The sequence below is a fragment of the Vulpes vulpes genome, chromosome 2, assembly GCF_048418805.1.
Source record: "Vulpes vulpes isolate BD-2025 chromosome 2, VulVul3, whole genome shotgun sequence".
Lineage (NCBI taxonomy): Eukaryota > Metazoa > Chordata > Mammalia > Carnivora > Canidae > Vulpes > Vulpes vulpes.
This window is the reverse complement of record NC_132781.1, coordinates 10,961,583-10,988,723: the sequence shown is the minus strand read 5'-3', so window position 1 is coordinate 10,988,723 and position 27,141 is coordinate 10,961,583. Positions and strand designations below refer to the sequence as shown.

The 27,141-nt window shown below is 35.5% G+C and overlaps 1 protein-coding gene across 2 annotated transcripts in view; it reads right to left on the bottom strand.

Annotated features, from left to right (window-relative positions):
• The window catches only part of ABCA6 (ATP binding cassette subfamily A member 6), a 61,757-nt gene extending 43,655 nt beyond the window's left edge, over positions 1–18,102 (bottom strand). The window contains exons 1-11 of one of the 2 annotated variants that reach the window (XM_072746735.1): positions 17,810–18,036; positions 16,585–16,685; positions 14,904–15,105; positions 13,704–13,865; positions 11,895–11,998; positions 11,467–11,512; positions 11,286–11,343; positions 7,577–7,718; positions 6,445–6,630; positions 2,242–2,389; positions 148–313 (exon numbers count right to left, since the gene is read on the bottom strand). In XM_072746735.1, the coding sequence (XP_072602836.1) occupies positions 148–313; positions 2,242–2,389; positions 6,445–6,630; positions 7,577–7,718; positions 11,286–11,343; positions 11,467–11,512; positions 11,895–11,998; positions 13,704–13,865; positions 14,904–15,105; positions 16,585–16,680 (1,310 nt within the window). In that variant the 5' untranslated portion in view covers positions 16,681–16,685; positions 17,810–18,036. Of the gene's footprint in view, positions 1–147; positions 314–2,241; positions 2,390–6,444; positions 6,631–7,576; positions 7,719–11,285; positions 11,513–11,894; positions 11,999–13,703; positions 13,866–14,903; positions 15,106–16,584; positions 16,686–17,809 lie in introns of both variants that reach the window. The other variant, XM_025999652.2, reaches the window with a different exon arrangement.
• Positions 18,103–27,141: the final 9,039 nt, after the last annotated feature.

The window sequence follows — 27,141 nt, the reverse complement described above, 5'->3', positions numbered from 1 at the left end:
AGTTGACATTGGTTGTCACATGGAAAAGTTCAAAGTACATTCACAAAGACAAATATTTTCTTCAGCATTTTGCTCAGGCTCACCCTGTTGCTGTTGGTCAAATAATTCATTTGCCTTGCACCTGTATATTGGGATAATTGTGATTACCTGATGACTTCTTTTCCTTGGAATTCTGGAGCTACTGGTTCGAAATAATCATCAGAGGGATGTTCGGGATCTATTTCTTTCTCAATGACCTTATTATTAGTCCTCTGATGTTGGAAACAAGGTAATTTCAGGAAAAATAATGGAGAAGAACGGTGCTCATTTCCATCTAATTAACCAAGAGACCAAGAGACAATAAAATATTGGATTAGTAACATTAAAACAATGAATAAAAAAGCCTTATTTTAAAAATAATGCAGAGTGTCTTAGACTTTTAAGCATCATAGAGAAATTCTTTTCTTCCTAACTTCCTATTAATTGAAAACTTGTCATGAAGGAAACAGTGAAAATTCAAATGAAATAGTATAGTGTCACAAAAGTTAAACAGTATAATAGAACTTTCAAGAAAGTATATATACAACAAAGGTTTGAAAAAACGTGATCTAAAAGGCATTTAGGATGAACAGAACCAAATATTTTGGGGAAAAGCCTTAATACAGCACATAAAAACAACTGTAAACATGTCCGTGAACTTAAGAAATCACTTGATCACAGGGGCACCTGGGTGACTTACTGGGTTAAGTGGCCAACTTTTGATTTTGGCTCAGCTCATGATCTCAGGGTGGTGAGATCCAGCCCTGTGTCAGGCTCCAGGCTGAGCATGAAGCCTGCTTAAGAGTCTCTCTTCCTCTGCCCCTCCCCACACTCACTGTATTCTCTCTCTCAAAAGAAAAAATAAATCACTTGATCACAACAACATGATTGGACATAATACTGGAATCCATATGGTACATGAATATAAAGTACAAGAAGAAATTGTATTTGTTCAGGATAGATATAGTATCATTTTCCAATTTAAAACAAAGAATAGGATTTGTTACGAAGAGCTTTCAGATATTAAACTAGAAGTGACAGAAAGATAGGAATATATAAAATAGTTGCATAGAAACATACAAGACAGCTTTAAATACAAAGGGGAAAGAACATAAAAAATAAGGTAAATAAGATTGTGCAAGGAAAAAAAGTGTTCTGATTCTAGCATGTGTGAAGAAATGCTGGACTTGGGAAATTTTGGGTTGTTTGTAAGACAGAGAAAATTTAACTGAGTAATATAGTTCTGTAAATATGAACAATGTACAAAAACGTTTCAGAAAAATGCTATTTCTATTTTCTATTTTAACAAAATTTCTATTTTGTTATTTCCTTAAAGAATGAACATCTCCCCTTCTGAAATGGTCCTCCCAGAAGGAAGGGTGAATAGGAGAGTACACCTGAGGCCCTTTCTAGATGTCCAGTTTACATTTTCCCCCACGTTCTTGTCAGAACTATTTTTTTTTTTAAGATTTGTTTACTTATTTGAGAGAAAGAGAGAGTACTCATGGAGGGAGGGGCAGAGGGAGAGAATTTCAAATAGACTCACCACTGAACAGGGAGCCAGAGACAGGGTTCAATCCCATGAGCTATGAGATCATGACCTGAGCTGAAACCAAGAATCGGGCCCTTAACTAACTGAGCCACCCCAGGTGCCTTAAGAACTATTTATTAAGAAGCACTTCAAGTGGATGATGGATCCACACTAGACAAAACCATGTTAAGAACTAATTTATTTCAGGGGCACCTGCGTGGCTCAGTGGTTGAGCGTCTGCCTTCGGCTCAAGGTGTGATCCCAGGGTCCAGGGATTGAGTCCCCATCAGGCTCCCTGCAGGGAGCCTGCTTCTCCCTCTGCCTGTGTTGCTGCCTCTCTGTGTGTCTCTCATGAATAAATAAATAAAATCTTTTAAAAAGAGAATTAATTTGTTTCAGTTTGTTCTGAAACAAATCCTAAACATCATTCTTTGAAAACATTTTCAGGGATTCTTGAGAAAAGTAATATTTAATTACTGTGTATTTGTAACATGTATTATTAAAATCAGAAGAATAATTGTTTATACATATAAATTCCTTTAAATCATTAAAACTATGAAGTAGAAATAACGAACTCATTCAGCTTGTGATGGGAAATATTTGTTATTCTTTATTTCTTAAGATACATTTAAGTGAAAATGTACAACGTAATCAATACATGCAGAAGTTAGAGAAAAGTCACTTTTACTTACAGGGTAAGACTTTTTCAAAGTATAATGCCAATGCCAAGTAGAAAAGTGCATCAAAAGCCAATATGAAAAAAGTTCCAATCATTACATATGAATCTCCTGAAGAGTAAGGTAAAATGACACCACTCATAGCATTATCGAAGTAGATAATCTAAGATTCAGACAGAAATAATAATAATAAATATTTAAATTAAATACATAAAAATAATTCAGTAATTCAGTATAGCAGTAAGAATTATCATTTTATTAAATAGTTTTTTTAAGAAACCCTTATAATGAAGTTATTGGTGTAACTTTTTCTATTTGACAGCATCCAAGGGTTATAGGAAGGAAAAACAGATTTAAAAACACAATGTTCTGGGACGCCTGGGTGGCTCAGTGGTTGAGCATCTGCCTTTGGCTCAGGGTGTGATCCCAGAGTCCCCAGATCAAGTCTCAGATTCATCCCAGGATCGAGTCCCACATCGGGCTCCCTACAGGGAACCTGCTTCTCCCTCTGCCTGTGTGTCTCTATGTGTCGCTCACCATAAATAAATAAAATCTTTTATTTTTAAAATTTTTTAAAAGATTTTATTTATTTATTTATTTATTCATGAGACACACAGAGACAGAGAGGCAGAAGATACAGGCAGAGGGGGAAGCAGGCTCCATGCAAAGGAGTCCAATGCAATTCCGGATCCTGGGATCAGGCCCTGGGCCAAAGGCAGATGCCCAACTGCTGAGCCACCCAGGCATCCCATAAATAAATAAAATCTTTTAAAAAATATAATGTTCTAAGAATAGGAATTTAAGTGATAAGTCATTTCCTTGTTTTCATAAAGTCACTACCATATTACAAAATATCTACTCTATGCAGCAAAAAATACACATTTTAGGAAGAATATGAAGAATCATTTGAAGCATCACAGTAGGATAATGATAAGAGAACTTCTTGCTCTAGTTATTATGGCTAATAAAGATATGTGTATAATTTTGTCATGCAACAATAGGTGTTATGTTCTAGGTGCTCTCAGGCTTTTTATAATACCTCACTTAATCCACCTCATAACCCTATGGGGCAGGCCTTATTATTTTTACGTGCATTTTACATATGGTCAAAGTGAAGCACGGAGGAATCGAGTAGCTTAACCAACCAAAGTCAAAATCATATAGTAAAGAGTGGCCCAGCTGAACTCAGAACACAAGAAGCCCAGCTCCCAAGCCCAGTTCCTCACACTAGGCAATTTACAACTCTATTTCTGTCAAAATCTTAACATTTCATGACAAAGTTGAGTTTATTCTCAAGTCTGGCTTAACATTTGAAGATCTGGGCTGCAATTCTGAGTGGGCATTTGAAGATCAATCTATGTAATTCAACCAAAAAACAGATTGAAAAAGACACTAATGTGGTTAATCAAATAGATGCACAAAAAGCATTTGATACAATTTAATATCCACTTATAATAAAGAAAGCCTCTTCCCAAACTAAGATAATAAGTGATCTTCCTTAACTCGGTAAAATAGACTGTACAAAGACCAGCACCAAAAATCATACTTATTATGCCTTTGCTTGCATTTCTATTCAGCATTGTACTAAAGGTTCCAGTCTCCCTAGTAAAGCAAGAAAAATAGGTAACTGGCATAAGGACTGCAAGAGCAAAAAATAAACCATCATTATTTGTAGACATCATAATTATACATAAGAAAATTCCAAGATAAAACTCAGAAAAATACTAGTTTTAATATAGCAAGAATACTGGATACAGTGCCAATTTGCAGAAATCAGTTGCATTTCCTATAAGGACATTATAACAAACATTTAAAAATTAGAATTTAAACACCGATGCTATTAATAATGGCATCAAAAGTATCAAAAACTTTGGAATAAATAAAAAATGTACAAGGCTCAGTACTTAAAATTAAAACAATTACTAAGGGAAAATGAATATGATGATATATTATGTTCATGATCCAAAAAAAGTGTCGGGGGGTGGGTGGTGCACCTCAGTGGCTCAATAGGTTAAGCATCTATCTTAGGCTCAGGCCATGATCCCAGGGTCCTGGGATCAAGCCTCACATCAGGCTCCCTCTGCTTCTCCCTCTCCATCCATCCCTCCCTCTGTTCATGCTCTCTCTGTCTCTCTCTCAAATAAATAAATAAATAAATAAATAAATAAATAAATAAAATCCTAAAAAGAAAAGTGTCAGGGCAACTGGGTAGCCCAGTTAGCTAAGAGTCTAGCTCTTGATTTCAGCTCAGGTCATTCATTATCTCAGGATTGTGAGATGTAGCCCCGCATTGGACTCCACACTCAGCAGGGAGTCTGCTTGTGATTCTCTCTTTCCCCCTGCCCTTCCCTTTGCACACTCTCTCTGTCTCTCAAATGAATAAATAAATATTTTTTAAAGTGTCAATTTCGCTCAAATTGATTGAAAAAAATCAACCATATCAAAATGTCAACAGCTTTGTGCATACGTGTGTGTGTGTACCTTGATAGGTTAATTCTAAAATTTCCATCATTCAAAGAAACTAGAATAGAAAAGGATCTCTTAGAAAAGAAAATCAAGTGACAAAATTACTACCAGATATCAGGATATATGAGCAAAAACAATTAAGACATGTGGCAACAGTGGAAGGATAGACAGATGGGTCAATACAGAATTGGTAAAGCTATGACAAAGGAGATACTGCAATCTGTTCAAGGAAAGGATAATCTTTTCAATAAATGAAGTAAAAGAAATTGGATATTCATGTAGAAAAATTAATATTGCTTCTACCTATAGATACACAAAAGTTATTCTGAAATGGATTTTATAACTGTACAAGCAGAATCAATTGAATTTCCAGAAAAAAAACGCATGGGAGCATCTCTTTATAATCTTGGGAAATGCAATGATTTCTTAAAGATAAAAAAAAAAGCACTCTACAGAAAAGGCAACTTGACAAACTGGACTTTATCAAAATTAAGAAACTTGCTCATTAAAAGCACCATTAAAAGAGTAAAAAGATCAGCAACGAATAACTGAAAAATGTCTCATATCTGGCTTATATAAGAAATTCCTACAAAGTGATAAGGAAAAGCTGAAAAGTCAGTTAAAACATGGGCAAAAGAACTGGATAGGCGCTTTATTAAAGGGAGAAACCAAAATGCCAGTGAGCATATGAAAAAGAATGAAACTCATTAAAAAAGAATCAAGACAATGCAAATTAATACAATAAGGATTATCATTGCAGATTCACCAGAATAGCTAAAATTTGGACGACTGACTGTCGTCAAATGCCGTTGAAGATTTGGAGCAAATGTAACTCGGAAACTCTTGGTGCAAAAGTAAATTGATGTAACCACTTTGGAAAAATATTTGGCATAGCTATGAAGATTAAGTTATCCATATTTAAGTCCTACTATTCAACTCCTACATATATGCCAAACACAACTGAATGCCCATATTCACTAGGAAATATGTAGAAGAATTTTTTTTGCAGAGTTAATACGAGTCAAAAACTGGAATATATTTTTGTTCATTAACAAGAGAATCAATTGTATAGTCACACAATAGAATACTGCATAACAGTCTACTATCGCTACACGGAAACTGTGCATGAGATCTAAAAATATAATGTTGAGTGGGAAGAAAACCAGAATTTCAAAAAAATTTGTAGACTCTCGCTTATATAAAGTTTCAAACAGGCAACACTAAAAAATTATACTTAGGAACACACATTAGGTGATAAATGAAAAGGCAGGAAATGATGATCACAACACTTTCACCTTTAGGAGGAAGGAGTGTTTGGAGGAGCTCTGGAATTGTGGCATCTTTCTATTTCTTGATCTAATCCATGAGTATTTTGATATACTTTGTTGTTATTTGCTGAACTCTTTATAGTCTTGAAAACTTTTCAGATTTGAGGTCTCAAGCAGAGGGTTTATACAATGCTTTTTAGTAAACTAGAGAATATCTTCATTATATAAAGCATGAGAAACAAGAGAAGGCTTCAAAATGAAAACACATCTGAGACATGAAATCTGTTGTAGTCAAGATGTTCTTATTTAAGTTTCCTTGTGTGATGATGATTTTTTTCTACAAAGTAATAATAACATTCTCAAATCTAGCTTTAGGGCAAAATCGTTTAGAATAAATGCTCTTAAATTGAAAGAGTGATTATGAAGTCACGAAATATCAAATTCTTTTGAAAGTTCAATAAAAAGCAATTAACTATGTTCTTACCTTATTCATCCCAGCAGTGAAGGCAAAGGGGCTGCAAACACTCAAAATCCACTCCAAAGAGGAAGGAAGTTGTCTATAATACACACCGAATCCTATAGTCCCACAAAACACATTGAGGAAAAGCATCACCAAATTGGTGAGGACAGTCTTCTTTAACAACACGCTCATCAGGAATGTTAAAGCTATCTGAAAGAGAGAGAAGACATCTAGCCACTTAACAGATTTAGTTCCCTGAGCATCATTGGTAGCACAATAAAATATGGATCTTTAGATCATAATATAAATATATATCAGTGAGACACTGATGAAAATATTAATGCTCAGCCCTTCCTTCAACCTTTTTGTAAAGAGGATTCTTTTTTGCCCTCCTCAACTGTTGGGCTTTAGTTGACGAAGAAAGGGTGGGGACAAGTTGTATGAGAGCTAAGAAAAGGACAGAAATGCAGACTTGGAAACACTGAAGGAACCTACATTAATGGAACACCTGGGTGGCTCAGAGATTGAGCATCTGTCTTAGGCTCAGGGTCCTAGGATCGAGTCCCACATCCGGCTCCCTGCATGGAGCCTGCTGCTCCCTCTGCCTGTGTCTCTGCCTCTCTCTCTGTGTCTCTCATGAATAAATAAATAAAATCTTTTCTAAAAAGAACCTACATTAACGTATTACAAAGCGCATCTATGCACCCTCTGCAGAATTTAGAGGCTCTTGTTTTACGAAGCAAGAAGTTTGACACGAGAAGTGAGGGCAAGGTCATGTGTCAGAGAAAGATACTGTGAAAGCCACCATTGTTACAGAGAACCTTTGGTGAAAAGAGATGGGTCCGCTCCTCAAGGGCAGCCTCATTAAAATCATCTAGAAAAGTCTTAAAGTCAAAATAATTTTAGAATCATTTTTTTCTTTTGGGGGCATCATTTCATTAACTCAGAATTTTATGCAAGAGAGAGGTTCAATTTTATTTATATTACATAATCTTCTCACATTGATGGAGATTTCTCAACCAAACACACACATATGCACACACATACAAAATGGACATGAAGGAAATAACTGTAATAACCTCCAGAGAAATTCATTTTTGCTACAGACAGCTAAGATCTAAAGCAGAGAACATGGTAATATTATGTATGAACTTACCAAAGATAAACCATATAAGAAAATGAGTGTAAATATGACCATGAAGCCTGTCATGACTATAATTTGGGTAACTGTTATGATAACTGTCATCATTATGGAAACAATGAAGATGAAACCAGCATAGATTAAACCACAGGAGATCCTACATAAAGAAAGACAAAAAAATTATTTTAATTATTTTAACTTCATTATGAAATATTCAAAATGTACAAAAATATCTAAATAATAGTACATTTACCCATCTACTTGCCACCTAGATTAATAAATAAAATATTACTAATATTACATAGGCATGGCTGTGCTGCTGCCTACTGGCTAGGCATAAGTTCTGTGTTCACATATTTTATAAATAGTATGAACACTGTATAAATAGCATGATCTTGCATGTATTCTACTGCTTGCCTTTTATCAATCAACATATACAATATTATACACTGCTGTGTAATATTTCATTGTCTGAATATATTCCAATGTTCTCCTGTCCATGGACATTTAAGTTGTTTCCGATTTTTATTTCTGATGCATTGTTGCCAAGAACACTCTTGTACTTGGGAAGAAAAAAATAGAGTAAGATGAAAATTGAGAGGGTGGCAAACCATTAGAGATGCTGAAGTCTAAAAAACAAACTGAGGGTTGCTGGAGGGGAGGTGGGAGAGGAGAGGGGATAATCGAGCGATGGATATTGAGGAGGGCACGTAATGTAATGAGCACTGGGTGTTCTATGCAACTGATGAATCACTAAATTCTACCTCTGAAACTAATTTTAAAAAGAAAAGAAAAAACAATAACACTCTTGTACTTGTCATTTTTGTATCTTAAGTGTGATTACGTATTACCAAAATGTTCTAACTGTAGAAGCGGAAGGAAATTTAACATCTGCTGATCAATCAAGCAACCATGGAAGCACTAGGGGCAGATGATAACTTGACCATTTTTGAGAATCCCAGCTGGCATGACCTCCACTCTCCCTAGCAGTAGAAAACTGAAATTTCATAACTCCACAAAGCCCGTCCCATTATTGCTTTTCCTATTATGATTTCTTTTTTCAACTGATATAAATTACAGTATACTCTTTTTTAAAATATTTAATTTATTTATTTGAGAGAGAGAGAGAGCATGAGCAGGGGGAGGGGCAGAGGGAACTCAATCCTGGGATCCTGGGTCATGACTCGAGCTGAAGGCTGATGCTTAGCCAAATGAGCCACCCAGGCACCCCTATGGTACATTCTTAAGTGTTCATGCTGTTTTGCTTTAGATGTGCTGGTATTCACATTTTTATGAGGTAGTTATTAAGAAATAGTATTCTATCTTCCATCTAACTAGCCCACAGGGTGTTTGAGCCCAAGTTTCTCATTTTCCAGATAAGTAAACTGTAGTTCCTATTACCACTTAATGGACCTATTCAAGGTCAACAAAGTAAATCAGTAACAAAGTTAAGATTTGTCACAGTCCTTTCTCAGTCCGGAGCTCTTTCCTGTACATAAAATCGGTCAACTGAATAAGAATTAAGCAACTGGAAAAAAATAGCGAGAGTATTAAAACCAGGAACTTGAAAAGAAATTTAAAAAATAAAATGAAAGCAGGAACTTGCATCAATATGTCCCAGTACAATAGGTTTAATTACTGCTTATTCGACTTTTTTTTTAAAGGTCATGTCATTACAATGATTCAGCCTTTATTAGAAACACCAGCATTTTTGGAAAGCATATGGCATTCTGCAGAATCCACTTCCTGAGTACAGAAGGGAACTACTATAGGTAGGAATTGAAAATCTATAGGAGAATTACAAATTAAGGAATTTAAAACATTACCTAGAAAAGGGAGCTCATTGCAGGGAGTTGGGGTGGTGGGAGATGTTAATAAAGCTATGAAAACCTTCAGGATAAAACCAAAACAATTCAGGTATCACACTGAAATAATAAATGTTGATGTATTTCACATTTATTACATTATTTTTTAAAAGGTTGTCATAAAATTTATTTCCAATAAACACTCTCTACTTAATAAAGACATTTCAGATTTTTTTCCTTCTTAGTTTTAAGGACCTATAAATCCATTTTGCTAAATCTAGTTTACATGCATACTAGGAAGCATTTATCCTGAGAATGAACTCACATCTAAACATCCAATACCTTTCTGATTTTAATCTAGAGTTGAGTTGTGCCTACCTATTCTCAGGTGACTACAGGGATGCTGCCCCACAAGAGGGTCCCTAGACTGAAAAATGGTCCTTTTACACAGATTCCCCCCTTTCCCTCCTAACAAACTCCATTCATTCCCTTGCATTTGCTAAAATTCCATTCAAACCATTCCTCTCCTTCCTTTTTGGTTTCAGAAAGAGTTCCCTCTTTTTCTATTCACAATTAAGGTATCTTAGAATCAAAACTCCCTCTTTTAATCAAATACACTTTATAGGAAATATAAAATTTCCTAGACCATAGTTTTATTTCAGAGAACATGTGGCTTGCAAAAGATTGTTCAAACAACAGTTCCTTTTCCATTCCAGGTAGTCTTACATTCATAAAGAGTAATTTTCTTGATATGGGGACTATACTAAGAAATATCTTCCAGGATTCAATATTGAAAAATGTTAGACTTCTTTTAAAATGAACAGATTATTTTTCCGTTTCCTGGGCAATGTGGATTTTGCATCTGATTGCATTGCAGAATTCTCTGCTTTGGCCTGTTGGAAGCTTAGAGTTTCTATGATTTGCATTTTTATCTGCTAGTCTTACCTACTCATCATTTTGTTAGGCCTTGTTTCTATTCCTCAATTATTTATTTTTATTATAATACAAATACACACACATAGAGACATACATACATACATACATAAAAATACTTTTTAAAAAATATATATATATTTAAAAATCATTAGAGACATCTGGGTGGCTCAGTCAGTTAAGCATCTGACTTTGGCTCAGGTCATGATCCCAGGGTCCTGGGATCAAGTCCCATGGGTGACCTGCTCAGCCGGGATCCTGTTTCTCCCTCTCCCTCTGCCCCTCTCTGCTGCTGGTGTGTGCACGCACTCTCTCTCAAATAAATAAAATATTTTTTAAAAGTAAAAAGATAAAAAATATTAAAATAATTTAAATCATTTGTGAATGAGGCAAGATACAAATATATCAATATATGAAGTAAATGTTTTTATTAAGCCCTTCTTATATGACATCCTAAGTGCTATATGTGCTGGGCACAATTTATATGCTATCTTAACTCCAACATATGGCATTTAAGTGCTGCAAAAAAATATATACCTGATGATCAAACCTCTGCACACAAGCTAGCTATTATAGGATCATACATTTTTTTCAATATAAGGGAGTGTGGAGAAATCAAATGATAACTGTGGGAAGACCTAGCAGGAGAATTGCAATCAAGGCAGCTGGGTTGAAGTCCCAGCTCTGGTCCATAAACATCATCCATCTGACATTAGACAATTCTTTTATTCTCTTTGATCTTAATAGAATAATCTCTCTCACAGCATTAGCTTAATATACTCATGGCACGGAAAAAGTGCTCAGCAAATTATAATCTGCATTTTTCATAGCAAAATTTTAAAAGGACTAAATCAAAAAATCAGAACAAAGGAAAAAGTAGCTAATGTATCAAACTTAACCCATACTATTTTTTGAAATAATAACACTTTTTTTTACTGCTTCCTAGTTTCGATTATTCGTTTGTACTGCTTGAATCACTCACTCACCAGAAGGCTGACTTTTGCAGACCCATCATTTTCATCATATCCTGGCACTTTTTTCTCTCTTTTGTGGCATTAAGTGTTAGAAAATATATAAATGGAAGAAAGTTAAGCAGGCAGTAGAAAATAAAGAGTTCCTTTTGAAGAATGTTTTTATAAATAAAAGGTAAAGTCTTCATATTTATACCAGTAACTGACATCAACTCCTCCATCACAGAGTGATTTGTTGTGATCTGAAGTAGGATTTAAACAAATAAAATCATTATTTAAAAATTAGAAACTGATTAAATCTGAATAAACTATGGAGATTATACCAACATCAATTTCCTGATTTTAATATTGTTCTGTGGTTATGCAAGATATTACTCTTAGGAGAAATTGGGTGAAGGGCACGTGAACCTCCGTGTACATTGTTTTTGCAATTTCCTGTCATTCTGAAGCTACTTGAAAATTCAAAGTTAATAACAATGCATTCCTTTGCCTAAATCCAGCTGCAGCATTTGTATACCTGCTTCATTATATAAACATATGAAAACTTGAATATATATATTATCTTTCATCAAAATTTTGATGCCTATGGAATTAGTTTACATTAATTATTAGAACTTTTCTTACCTGTATAATAGAAGCATCAATTGCAGTTTGTAGAGTCACAAATCCGCTACTCCAGTATTTGGCCAGAGAACAGGAAAACTCACCATACCGATTCCAACAATGAGCTAAAAGCACAAGGAAAAGCATAACCAACATTATCAGATGAAAGCAATTAGAGAATAAAAAACAAGAAGTGAAGAGAAAATAATATAGAGGAGGCTCCACCAGTCAGAACTTATAGCCACATAGAAAAAAAGAAGCAAATGAGTTTTCAATTAGGCACTTTTATTCATAGAGACCATAGCATGTATAGAAAGTCTTAGAAAGTCAAAAGAAGATGAGAGGAAACACTCTGCTCTGACCACATTGCACTCCTTGCTGGGCCTCAAAATGCTAAATGCACTCCAGTGCTACAACTTTTTTTGCTCATATGCTCTCCCTGCAGATGGATCCATGGCTCTCTCCTTCCCTCTATCCTTATCTCTTCTCAAAAGTGAATTCAGTGCAGAGGTCTTTACCAGCTACCATAAATAAAAGCAACTAAAAGAGCTTTCAGGCTCTATTTTCTAAGCCTTCTCTATTTTACTTTGTTCTTTTATCACCACCTGGCAGAGGGCATTGTTTTTACCCTGCCCCCCTGCCCCTGATTGGAATGATTCATGCAAGCAGGCTCTGTGTTTTGCTCACTTCCATCCCCAGGGCCAGAACAGTGCAGGACACAGAGTAGACACTCAGTGAAAAAATGGAAAAGAACCAACTCTATTAATCATATCAATTCTGTTTCCTAAAATGTCCTCAAATTCACTCACTCTCCTCAGCTGCCTCTGGTTGAAGCCGCCATTGGTTCCCTGGTATGATTCGTTGCATTCTCCTTGACCTCTCTGTAATTCATCCTCTGGGCTATATCCAGAGAGCTCGCTTAGGCTTGGGAGTCTGATCATTGCTCTGCCCTGATTAAAGTACCTCCACATCTCTCCATCACTCTAGGTTTGTGGGACGTCATAGGACCTAGCTTTGGGTAACTTCAGCCTCATCTTTTTTGTATTCTTTGTTCAGCTAAGCTGCTCCTCTTCCATATATACCATCAGATGCCTGTTGTCACCCCAGGACTTTCTTTCACACTTGCTCTTTGTCTATCTGAAATATAATGCCTTTAGCAACCCTCCCCCCCATGTGCTATTCCTTATTGGTTTAAACTTCACTTTGCCAGGTAGGGCTTCTCTAATCCCTCGTCTAAATCTCCTACCCCTCAGCACCTTTCCTTGCACTTGTCATTTTTTTAAATAATAAATTTATTTTTTTATTGGTGTTCAATTAGCCAACATACAGAATAACACCCAGTGCTCATCCCGTCAAGTGCCCCCCTCAGTGCCTGTCACCCATTCACCCCCACCCCCCCAACCCCCGCCTTCCTCCCCTTCCAACACCCCTAGTTCTTTTCCCAGAGTTAGGAGTCTTCATGTTCTGTCTCCCTTTCTGCACTTGTCATTAATTGTACAATGTCTGCCTTTCTTGCTAACCTGGAATTCTTTATTTTCTCATGTTCTTTTTTTTTATTTTTATTTTTATTTTTTGAGATAGAGAGAGTGGGAGCAAAAGTGGGGGGAGGGGCAGAGGGAGAACAAGCTGAGCTTATAGCTTGATGCAGGCTTGATCCCAGGATCCCAGATCCTGAGATCATGACCTGAGCCAAAGACAGGTGTTTGACTGAGCTACTCAGGTGCCCCTATTTTCTCATGTTCTATCAAAAACATCTCTGTTGCCCAACCTGACCTATTTCTTACATTAGAAACATGAAAAAATACCATGATATTTTATATTGAAAGTCACCTGTGGAAGGATCTTCCTCCAAAAATGGAATGTGATATCCCTGTAAAAATTTTAATTTATAAGAGAAAGTGTCATGAAAGATGATTCCAATGACTTCTGAGGTATTGTCTACAAGTATTTTATCCATGGATTTTTGATTGGGTACTCCAATGACCCTTCTTTCTGTGAATGACAAGGTAAAAATAGAGAGGATTATAGAGAGTTTTACCAAAATGGAATGTGATATCCAGCTGTGTCATCAGATATTTTTCACTGGAATTAAGCTAAAATCATTTTCCACTTAAATTAAATTTACCCCAAAGACAAGGAGGGAAATTTTTTTTAATGGTTTAGATTCTAGACTCAGGAGAAATGCATGAGAATTTGGTGTTTTCTTTTAATAATGGCAAGTATTACAGCAAGTTTCAGGTACATAAAAATATTATGCTAGGGTAAGTGTGCATAAGAGAATTAGGATACAAAAGTAGAGGTAATTGGAGTAGTTTTATATAGTTAGGGGATTCCAGATGTCAGATTACTGGAGCAAAGACACCTCAACTCATCTTTGCCTTATGAGGGAGTGACTATTTCTAACAGCCAGCAATGTTACCCATTAGAAATCGAGGATTCAGAGAGTAGACAGCCAAACTGCAGCCACCTTGCCCAAGAGTGAAATACATATTTTATCTTAGTTATCTCAGTGGCATAGTGACTTCATTTAGAATGAAAGTTTTTAAAGATGTTTACAAAGTAAACTACATGCAGAAAGGACATCTTTAGATTATCTTTCCTTACTTTTCATGGTTCTGAAATTACTTTTTAATAACCATGATTTCATTTATTTTATTTAGATGTTTATTTCCTGAGTTATCAATCTTAGTGTGTTTCCATGTTAATAACATGTGCACCCCATAAATGACATATTCTCCTAGGCGCTATTCTACAAATCTAAAATTATACATTTTTTGTTTTAGGTAAATTCCAGTAGAAATGTAGACCTCCCTAAACTGGACCTCCCCCCCCGCCCCCCCATCAAGCTGAAAGAGCTTACAAGGCTACTTGTTTTGAGAGAAAGCAAAAACTAATTAAATTTGTAAGCTGTCATGTTACCTAAATAATTAGCACAATAGATCACTGTAAGTTCAAATTAAACATGTATATATCGTATCAAAAAGATATAAAATGATATCAGTAATTCTTTATTGCCATTAGTGCACCTACCTTTCAAAAAGGGAGCAAATGATGTTTTATTCATTATTTGCTGGGTTAGATCAGAGATAGGTGTATATACAATATCTATAGAGTTACTAATGTTATCTGCCCTTCCCAGATCTTGAGGAGGCAGTTCAGGAAAATATATGTTTTCTCTGAAGTGTGAAAACAGTCCCATGTACAGTCCCAGAAGTATTGGGAGCCCCCATTCCTATAACAGGGGGAAAAAAAGAATGAATTTAAATTATATTCCCTTTCAAAGTTCAGTCAATACCAAAGAATTGTTGAAGACAGATTCCAATTTTGCCACATGGTTGGCTTCTCTTTGCTCTCTGCTCTTCAGAGCAAAAGGAACCCAACAAAAGATGCATACTGAGCTAGTTGCTACACATATCATTCTCCAACGCTAGAATTAAACTTTTGCATTAAATCGTGAACTACTGCAGAAGCCATCATAGAAACTAACAGAGTGACTAATAGGATGACAATTCTTATGTATGGGCATCTGACATTACAGTTTATAAGACACAGAGTATCCCAGATGGAGTTCATGGTGGCAAATAACGTTTTCGTCAGTTGTCACATTTTTGTATTGGAAATCAAACAATATGAAAAGGAACTGAGTGGTAGAGACTGCCTAGTGATCCAGCACAATGCTAGACAACATTCCCAGCCTCTGGAAATCAAGTAGTATCAAGTGATTTGAGCTCTAGCCAATGGAATGTGGGCAGAAATGTTTTGCGCCCCTTCAAGACCTGGCCTATGGAACCATGCACAACCTTCTTTATTCTGCCTCAGTCCCTGTACTTCTTGATTTTTTTTTAAATTATTTATTTATTTATTTTAGAGAGAGAGCATGGAGGGGGGCAGATAGAAAGGGAGACAGAGATTCTCAACAGACTCCCCCTGACCATGGAGCCTACTATGGGGCTCAATCCCACAACCCTGAGGTCATGACCTAAGCTGAAACCAAGAGTTGGACGCTCAAATGACTGAGCCACCCAGATGCCCCTGTACTTCTTGATCAATCTGATGGGATGTAGAGGATCCCAAGGAGGTCTCCAAGGCCTAGGGAAATAGCAGTGTCCCTAAATGAAGAAGGCTGGGTCTGAATGACTGTGAGAAGGAGATTCCTTCACCTACTAGACCCACTTCAGTTTCACCGCCAACCTTAGATTGTAAGCAAAGTGAAAAATAAATCTTTGCTGAGATCAGCCCCTGAGATTTGGAGCTGTAAATGGCCTACTTATCTACCTAATGCAAACTGACAATTAGTGGTGTTACTTGGTCATAATTCTTAGAAATAATCTCTGTGTACAAAATTCATGGCTTTGAAAATAAGTCCCCCAAACTAAAATTTATTGATCTTCCAGGCATTCTTTTCATTATTTCCTTACTCTAATTTTATTACATATGGTAACAACCTTAATAGTTGCTATAATTTACCATACAATTAAATTTTTACTTACTCTCTTTTTTAAAAAAAACGAGTAATAGTTTTAGTCTTTTTGCAATTCTACATTATGTGTCACAGACTGCTATGAGTCTCTCAGTTTGACAAGTATAATTAGAAGAACCTGAAAATCAACAAATCCAGTCTGCTACTTAAAATATAAAATAAGAGTATCATTAGGCAGTGAAATAAAAAAAAATATGCGAGCTGCAGAAAGAGGCAGACTTTCAAACATACCAATAAGCTCTCTCTTTTCATTCTCCATTTCTGAAGAAAATTCTTGCACAGAAGTGCTTGAGTTTGCTGATACACACTTTTCTGTTTTGTATGCATTTAGCCTGTCATTGAAAAACAAAGAGAAAGTAAACACAGTGGAATATAAACTAGAAAAACAAATGTAATAAGAAAAACCTTGGGAAGTAGGGGAGAAAAGAAAAAAGAAAAATCTTGATCATATTTTAGGGAAAATATTTCCAATTTCTAAGAACTATGAAAAATGGTTTTTAAATATTATTTTAATAATACATGACTGCAAAATTTTACATTAAATATACTCATAGTAAGTTATTTCAGAGAGTGGGTAATGGTGGGGAGGTAGTGGCCACAAAAATCACAATTTTACAGAAATACAGAGTTTAATAATGGAAAAGATATCATTAGATTTTAGAACCTGTAAGATACTTCACATTTTCTTAACCTTTTATAACAGAAATCCAACTATATAGAGTAATTAAATTATATCTCATCTGATTAATAATAATTTTTTGTTCTTTGCATTTAAATAGAAATGCCAGAGCCAATCAAATTAATCAAAAATTCTGATTATTTAAATTCATTTGAATAATTAATTATATCCATTAGATGTAACCCCAATGAACTATTTTCCTAGTATTTATCTTCTAGATTAAACTGAACAGCTTGAAGCTCAACTAGCTGAATCCAGACTCAAACTAGCAGAAACTTGATTATGAAACACAAGAAGAAACAACTCATCTCAATTTGTCTGAATTCAGAAGTGCCTGAATAACTGAGGAGGCAAACTAACCAACTAAGGAGGAATAAAGAAGGAAAGAAACAAAGAAACAGAGAGAAAGAAAGAAAAGGAAGAGAAAGAAAGAAGAAAGAGTAAAAGAAAGAAAGAAATCACATGGAAAGTAATTTTGCCCAAATGTTTGCCCATAAGCCAACAGAGACGATTTTTTTCAGTTTTTCTAATCTTAAAATTATATTATTTTATATTTGCATGACAAAATATTCAGACAATTCTCCCTCAGCTGGTTTTCCTATATTCTACTGTTGTATCTACACAATAAGAGTTGGTTGGGAATAAAGAGAAAAATTTTATTATCAGTTCTTCAATATAATACATATGAATATTTGGAAACGTCTGAAAAATAGATTGATTTTCAGCAGTGTCCACCCACATATTTGGCATAGCACAACAAAATAGAACTTTACTTACTGTCAGAAAAATTAGGAAAGTACTCTGGAAACACTGTCAAAGCACAGTTCTCTTTTTGTGTACGGCAACAATTAAAATTTCCTTATTGTTACTTCTTCATTTATTCCTTAAATGGGTGTCTTACCCAGCCTGTTTTCTGAAAGGGTGTGTAGTCAGACCAAGCTGCACATGATGAACTTGTTTTGTTTTCTGCTTCTTCTTCCCTAAGCCAATTATTTGCAGGGAAATGATGGTTCGGTGGTTGGTTGGGAATAAAACAAACCCTGTGTTTGTGCACTTGGCCTTTCAACTTCAGGGATAAGGGGTAAAATGGTAAACAAGGAAATTGGAACTAGCCTGTCGGACATGATGAGACCAAGATGGGGAAACGGAGCAATAAACAAGTAAAAGCAGCCACTAACCAAACAAAGTAATTAAATGTGTTTGAGAAATCTTTAGCTATTTATTTATTTATTATTTTTTTACTACTAATGCCTAAACACAACTGCCAATGATATATTTGACTAATTGGTGTTAAGTGGGCAGGGTGTGCTGGAGCTGATTTTTTTTTCCTAATCAAGCTAAGCAATCCATAGTCTGCCTTAGAGAAACACTTAATTTGGACAAATGAATAATTCTGAACAAATTCCTCTCTCTGCTCTGTTCATACAGGATGTAGGATTTCAGAGGGCATGCAAACAAACTAAAAGTAAACAGAGTGCCAAGGACTAAAGAAAATATTAAAAAGACTCAGGTCAATTTTTTTTTTGCATAAAGACTGGGAAAAATATAAAATTTATTCAACTCCCATTGCGTAGTCTATCTCTCTGTAAAAAGTTGCAAGCTTTTCTTGACCTGCCAAAGTAAATGGCAAAACAGGAAGCCAAAGTCCATGAATTGGGAAATCTCAAATATTTGACATGGCTCCCAAGCCACAGATGTTAATAATCATAAAGCTGAGAGTTGTTCTGGAAAAAAAAGGATATTTTTTTAAAAAATTAAGCTATGGTATTATATATGTATATTTCTTTTCTTGATAATTAGTTCTATTTTTAAAAAAGTCAGCAGTCAACAGTGAAATGTTACATGTCTTTACATTAAAAGTTGGCAAAAAGAAAGGTAATAAAGATGTTCTAAAGGTCTCATGGTGGGGGGAGTTCAAAAACACTGTTAAAATTTTGTATCAATATTAGGTCAGTGATTCAAACAAAAATTCTGTTTCTTTTCAATCACTTGGAATATAGTTCAGGTTTTTATTAATGTTCTTGTTGTTTTAGACTCTATGTACTCTATTTTAGGAATCTATCTCAGGAATTTTCGCTTTGCTTATAACTGCATTAAAATTCACAACTACAATACACAACTACAATATCACATACACAACTAAAATTCACAACTACAATATCAGTAATTATTTAGATTATAATTTATTAGTTTTACTTTGTACCATTGCTTCTTACATATGCTTTTTGTTCCTCTTCCTTGACTTATTTACTCTGATTTATTTTTACTTGGGAAGTCATTTTCTTCATTTAAGCTTGATGATTTCCCCGTAAATGGCAACCTAATATAATGAAGTACCCAAACTCTGGCTAGAAGTACATTGAAATGGTGGATAAAATAAATTGAAGAAGAACAAGAGGAAGAGAAAAAGGAAGAAGAAGAGCAAAAGGAAGAAGGAGAAGAAGAAGAAGAAGAAGAAGAAGAAGAAGAAGAAGGAGAAGAAGAAGAAGAAGAAGAAGAAGAAGAAGAAGAAGAAGAAGAAGAAGAAGAAGAAGAAGAAGAGGAGGAGGGGGAGGAAGAGGAAAAGGAAGAAGAAGGAGAAGAAGAAGAAGAAGAAGAGGAGGAGGAGGGGGAGGAAGAGGAAAAGGAAGAAGAAGAAGAAGAAAGAAGAAGAAGAAGAAGAAGAAGAAGAAGAAGAAGAAGAAGAAGAAGAAGAAAAAGAAGAAGAAGAAAGAAGAAGAAGAAAGAAGAAAGAAGAAAGAAGAAAGAAGAAGAAGGAGGAGGAGGAGAAGTTGTTCAGATCTAGAACCAAACTTTAAAAATAAATAAGAAAAAGGTAAATAAAAGAAACCAAGAAACAATGGAAGAAACAAAGAGGAAAGGAAGGAATATCACCAGGTCTTAAAAGTGAAAAGAGAAATTAAGGCTAGAATGGTATGTCAGCAATCTAGCTGTCCAAAGAGGTGTTTCAATAACTTTGTGACCTAGACTTGACAGGTTATGAAGCTGGATTTCATATCTCTGCATGAATCCAGAAGCTTCACAGGACTTCTCAGTGCTAGAAATAGAAATAGTAAAACCACCAATACCCCCAAGGAAAAGTAAGGATGTGTATTCTTTGCCCAATCTCTGGATTAAAAAAATATAGAAAATGAAAAACTCAACCGTATGTAGAACATGCCAGATACAGGGCATAGGAGAAAGATCCTAATTTATTCTCCCTGCATAGTAGCATGTCTGGAAACATAGCAAATATCATAGCAGTTGGTTGCATTCTGGAGCCAAACTTGGGTTTGAATTCTAGCTCTGCCATGCATTAGCTGTGTGACTTTGCACGATCTATTTAACCCCCCTCCTTAAAATCGAGATAATAATTGTGTATGTATGTATGTATGGTTACTGTGGAAATTAAATTCACTGATATAACTAAAATTCAAAAAACAATGCCTGGAAAATCATAAAAACTCAAAAAACATTACTTGTTGCTAATAATCCTACTCTTCCTATTCTTCCTCCTCCTTTCCCTCCTCCTCCTCCTCCTCCTCCTCTTACTATTACTATTACTCTGGAGCCCCACAGAGAAGATACAAACAATTCTACAGAGATATGTCCAGGAATCAGGGCACAAACCAACAGAGTTAAAGAAATATTCCTCCCAGCAGCTAAACTCATGATCAAAAGTCCACCATAAAAGAGAATCAGCACACAAACAAAATGAGACAATTAGTATTAAAGAAGTAACATAAATTGGTTAAAAAAGGAAGCAATGAAAAGGAAGACTAATGGGAAAATAACCCATTAGAACTTATAGATATTTAAAGTTACTAATAATTGTTAAGATTAAAATTTTAATGGATAAGTTTTATAGCAGATTAGGCACAGCTGAGAAGAAAATCCAGAAATATAACTGAAGAAATTATATAGTGCAAAGACAGAACAAGATGGAAAAATACTGAAGACAAATTAAAAGACATGAAAGACAGAATGAGGTGTCCAGTACATGTCTAATAGGCATTTTATAATAAGGAAAATAAACGGAATAAATAAGAGAAATTTTCAAAGATAAGATGGATGAAAATTATCCAGAGTTGAAGTTATGGGCCCTCAGATTAAGAAAAAAGATAATGTGTCCAGAGTTAAAAACAAAAATCTAACAACTAACATTTTTGTGATGAGTTCTGCCAATATGAGAGAGAAGAAAGTGAAGAGAGGGAATACTTAAAAACAATAAGACAAGTTATCAACTAAGGATCAACAGTTAGCCAAATGAGGTCATAAACAATGCAATAATGTTGTCAAAGTACTGAGACAAATGAACGGTCAACCTCAAATTCTATACCCAGTTAAATGTGCATGAAATAAAGATCCCCTCAGAGAGAATTTATTTACCTCTTGCACAATATGGCTGAAAGCTAAAAGATGTACTTCAGTTAAAAATAATTTTTAAAAAAACAACAAGAGCTGAGTTTCAGAAGTGTTTGATAAATACTTTCAAGTATATGGCAGAGAGCTGACTCACTGTGTTTGGAAAGATTGTGAATTTGGGGAGGTTTGGCTATCTAGGATTATATCAAAGCTTTATTGAAGCAAAACAAAGTATGAGTTCATGATTCATTTTCTAGGTAAAGAAAATTTTCAGGTAAACTACAATGTATGAGTTTTGGCAGCATATTAGAACCACAAGGTTCCTAGAATTTTAGCCACAGCAATAAATTTAGCTTTTATTTCTTCTCCTTTTGAATGTTTTCCTCTCATAAGCTTCTGTATGTTGCTTATATGCTTTGTGAATACATGTACAAATAAGCATAGTGTGGTCAGAGTGACTAGGAGCCACCACCTGGATTAGACCAATATGACTCTAAAACACAATCTCAGCACCAAGAGTATGTGGATCTCTCTAGAGGTATGCCAGCTGCCAGTATCTCTGTTCTTGCTCAGAACTCTGGGACAGATCTCAAATGACTCCTGCCTGGATTTGTTGTAATCACTAGCCAGGAGTCTCATGATGTAGGTACAGCTACTAGAGGTCCACGCTGTGAGTTGCCAAAAAAGAAATAAAGCTGTCCTTGAAAAAGGAAAAATTGTAAGCTCAGCAAGCACTCCCAAATGTGACTGAAGCAAAATTTTAAATAGTGTTTTAAGATCTTCCCTGAAACATAGCTAATTTTTCTTTCTTTAGGAAACTGCTGATTATTCCAAGTAAGGTTCAGTCTTTCTATCGTCCAATTCTCCTCATCTAGCCAATGATCTCTTCCATTAATGGCACATAACATAGGGGTCTAGATTGTGCAGCACAGTTGTTGGTGGACTTTCTCGGCAATTGATTAGATCAATTTCATTTTTTTTTTTTTTGCAGTGTCCCTAATGGACTACTGTACATTCATCACAGTGACAGTGTTAACCAGGCCACAGGGCACTTTTTTCCCCTCTCTGCTATAGGTATAAAACTGCCAAGAAGCTGTACAGACATAGACCAGTGTCTCTAGATACAGAGGAGAAACATGGCTAAATTCTTATAATCCAACCACTCCTTTTCCACGCCTACTACCACTATCAATCTGCTCACGCATGTTATTTTTTTCCATCTCTAGACACTTTTAGTACAAAAGATTGAAGTTAACAAACTCTTTTACACTGAATGTATTTCACGAAGTTCTATCCTAATGTCAGATGGGAAAGTAGAATAATCAGATGAGTAAACTGTCTCCAATTCCAACTTCTAGGAAGTTTGCCTGTAGACTGAAATGCCATTGATGGAATTTAGACACTAATGACCTTCTAATTCCAAAAGGCCTGGATATCCTTGACTTTATTTTCTTGACCTTCCTCTTCCATTACTACATCTGTAGCTACCATACGGGATCTGCAGCATTGTCTATTAAACACAAAAACTATACATGAACATTTTTTAGTTGCATTATGTGCCTAGCACAGAGGCTCATATGGTAGGTGGTTAAATATCTGCTGAAATAAAGTACACTTTTCAATATATATATATATATTTTATCACAAAATGTTTTATTTTTAGAAGAAACAAGAAAAAGAAAACTAAAAAGCTATGTAGGTTATTTATGTAAAGAAACTGGAGGAATAGCCTCTCAACCTAAACCCTGCTGTTGGCCCATTCAAAAGCTTATTATAACATAATGGGTAAAGCTCCCTCTCAGATCTCCGATAGCTTCTGGCAGTGTTGTAGAATATTCAGTATCACATAGAACCTTGAGTCAACTTTCAAAGCTGTGGACTCCTTTACGTCAGCTTCCATTATAAAATAATAACCTTTGGTATTTTTTTGTTTCTTCATCAGTGAATCTGTGATAGAATTCTGGCCACAGAACTCATAGACTTTTGGTTGATACAGGATCTTATGTTTACTAAAAACTGCCTTGTTGATTTCTTTCATATCATCACTAATTTAACAATAGGTTAAGTGAGATTTCATATATCCACAAGTATCATTGAGCTCATCAGGAGTTATAAATGGCATTTTTTTTTTACTATTCCTTTGTTCATTTGGGGGCTTTGCTATGGATATAGGTTCCTCAGAGTCAAGATTTGATCTCTTAATAAAGCTTTAGGTTATATTACTTGAGGCAAATGGGGAGGCCCATTTTTTTGAGCTGTTCCACATCTTTATAGGAGGTCACAAGCCGCTTGGGTGAACTCAGTTTGTTCTTGACACTGAATTTCCAATTCCAAGTTATTCAGAAGCCATTTGATCTCTCCTATTTCATTTAATATAATCTTCAAGGAAGATTCTTGGCATGTTTTCCTAAAGATAGACTTTATTTTTAGTATTATTGATCTTTTCATTAATATGACAGCATAATTGTTCCAGATCTGATCTGAGAAGGCCATCCTGAATGCCTCTGGCTCCAGTCCAGGAGCAAAATCCAATGTTCCTTTAAAAAAAAACAAAAACAAAAACTTTTATTTTTACTTTCTTCCCCCCCCCCTTTTTTTTGAGGTGTGTGCAGTGAGGAGATGGCATAAGCTAAACCCACTCTTTGCTTTCCCTTCCTTTCCTCTCTGTAAATTGAGTAAATAAATGCAAGATCATATAGAAACAAAGGCCGTCTTCACTTAAATTCTGGGAGGGGAAGAGGGTGGGTTGGGGAATATACTATGATACCTGATATAATGAGCATTTAGCTGAGTGTTTCCTTCCTCAGACTCACCTCTCCCATCTGTTCAGTGATAGAACTGGCTTTCCTTTAGCTTGATCATGCTTTCAGGACTTCCTCAGTGGAGGAGGGAGAATGGAATCAGGGCTTTCAGATTCTGCTTCACTTGTGGCCAGTTCCACATTGCTCAGACCGGAGAGAGAGATTCTGGCTCCTAGCATCATCCTTTAGTTTCATAAATAATTGTTTGGGATGCCAACAAAGTTCTTTGGGGTTTATAATAAAAGTCTGAGATGTTTCCTAATTCTACATCCACTATCTTGTTTTTGTTTTTTGCTTTTTTTTGTTTGTTTTTGTTTTCATTTTAGTGGATAAGAGGGAGGGCATTGTGGAAATGGCACTTCACTTTGTCATTATTGCTAGGAATCTGTATTTCCTTTTCTTAAGAAATTTCTGCTTCTGAGGAGCCACCAGGAAAAGAATCAGGGAACTTGCTGGAATGTATAGACAAAACTCCTCAATGAGACTTCTGTTGGAAGCTGAGGTGCATAGATAACATTTAGCCTGGGTGTTCTAGGAATGTATTACAGTAGTTAGGTAGATAATTGATAATTGCCAGAGATCTACATGCCACATTTTTAGTGGCAGCATTTTTTTAGGGAAATTAGAAACAATCCATATATCTTTCAATTGATTTTTCAACTCTAATTTTTTATATATTCAAACATTAAAATAATACATGCTTACAAAAAATGATGCAGATATATAGTAAACTGGGAAAGTATGATGTTCATAGTATGTTATTAAATAAGACAAATACAAAAGAGTAGACGTAATACTACCTGTGGCATGTATATGCGTGTATGACAGGAAAATGTATCAGCAAAGCAAAAAAAAAAATCTTTTAGATTCTAGACCTGTAAAAATTGTATGATTTTTTTACAGATAACATGTATTATGTCAAATTATTTTATTTATTTTTTGTCAATTTATTATTTTTTTAAGATTTTATTTATTTATTCATGAGAGACACAGAGAGAGAGAGAGAGAGGCAGAGACACAGGCAGAGGGAGAAGCAGGCTCCATGCAGGGAGCCCGATGTGGGACTAGGTCCTCGGTCTGGAGGATCACTCTCTGGGCTGAAGGCGGCGCTAAACCGCTGGGCCACCCAGGCTGCCCTGTCAAATTATTTTAAATCAAACTTTTAAAAACTAAATGGATTGATTTTGTCATTTTAACCATTTTTAAACACACAATTCAGTGACACTTATTACATTCACAATACTTTATAACCATTATTGCTCCAAAACTTTTTTCATTATCCTACACAGGAATTCTTAACTATTACACAGTAACCCTCACTTACACAATCCCTTAGCTCCTGGTAACTTCTAATACTTTTTATCTCCAGGAATTTGCCTGCTTCAGATATTTCATGAGTGTTTATATTCATAAAATATTTGTGTATAAATTACTTCAAGCAAATGTTGTTATATGTATTTTACTGTATTTTTAAAAGATCAAATGAATTAAGAATCGAGACATTAAAAATTACTGGGCATTAAATGCCAATTCGTGTTACTTGCAATCATTGGTATTTTTTAACCTAATCCAGAGTAATCCTGCTGGATCTTCCAAGGCATTTTCAATGGGAGGAGGATCCGTGTTAAAAGACATGAATTCTGTGTATGGGTTAAACTCTATATGGGTTTTATTGAATGTGACAAGCATGGTGCTTACCAGCCCCTTGCTGCTTCTTGGAAACTGCCCTCCTGAGGGGTGAGGGCCCAGGCTGTTCTTAATGTAAAGCTAATTTGTATCATGGGTACAAGACCACATTCAGCCTATGTATTATTGGTGGTAAAAAGCTCAGCTCAAATAGAGACAAAGCCAGTCACAAACTTTTGTTCTCCAGAAACTGAACCAAGCAATATCAATGAAGCTAAAAAGATGCACAGAAAAATGCAAGGAGGCAGGGAGACAAGGAAGGCCATAGGATAAGTCAAAAGCAGAAGTAAACAAAAGCTATAAGAAGCAGAAGTAGATTAAGAAAAGATGTGCCAAAAGCAGAAGTAGATTAAGAAAAGATGTGCCAAACAGTGGGCACTGTAGCCAGTTAATTGGGGGAGAAGACTATTTCATGATAGGCACAGCAGAGCAAGAAGTTGAATCTTTATCATGGGTGGAGTACTGAATTGAAACTTCACAATCTTCACTTACAAAGATTCCTGTGGCTGTCTTGAATCCACAATAAACTTCAAGCTGTCTCTTTCAGAACTGTCCTTATTCTCAGATATGCCTGGGATTATAACAAGCCCCTCATTACCTGGTGTAGTGTACGTGACCACCATTTCCTGCAACCTGGAAAACCCAAGGAACACAGAAATCACTACCAGGACAGGGATTTGTGAGATATGAAACAACCAAGTATGTGGACCTTTTGTAATTAGTTACAACATAATAGCTGGAAAGCATTGAGAGTGTTCGACTTATTCCAAAACTGTGTTTTCTTGGTCATCACACCATGTGGCCAAAGGAGATGAGGTTATGAGCAACAGCTGCAAAGCAACAAGGGCATAAGGAATGAAATAGAGTCCTATCTTTGCCTCTCTCCTCCATTCTAAAATTAAAAAAAAAAAGCATTTAAATTATTAATCCTTATTGAATTTTGGACTACTGAGTGTGTTTGTTTGTTTGTTACCTGTGGTAATACGGAAAACTGTTCTAGAATTCTGGAAACTAATAATGTAGCAGGACCTAAAATCTCATGTGAGGAGATTTGGGGTTTTAAGGCTCTTCCTGTGAGAGGAGTTTCCACTGAACTGTTGTATCAACTTCATCATCAAAATTTCCCAGCTCCTCTTCTTTAAAGAGTTCTAAGAATACCTAAGTAGGGAGAAAATAAGGAAACAGAAATGTCAGGGTGTCTTTGAAAGACAGGGTGTTTTTGCACAGAGATTCATACAAAGGCTCCCCGAATGAGGATCACTGGTTTAAACAAAACTC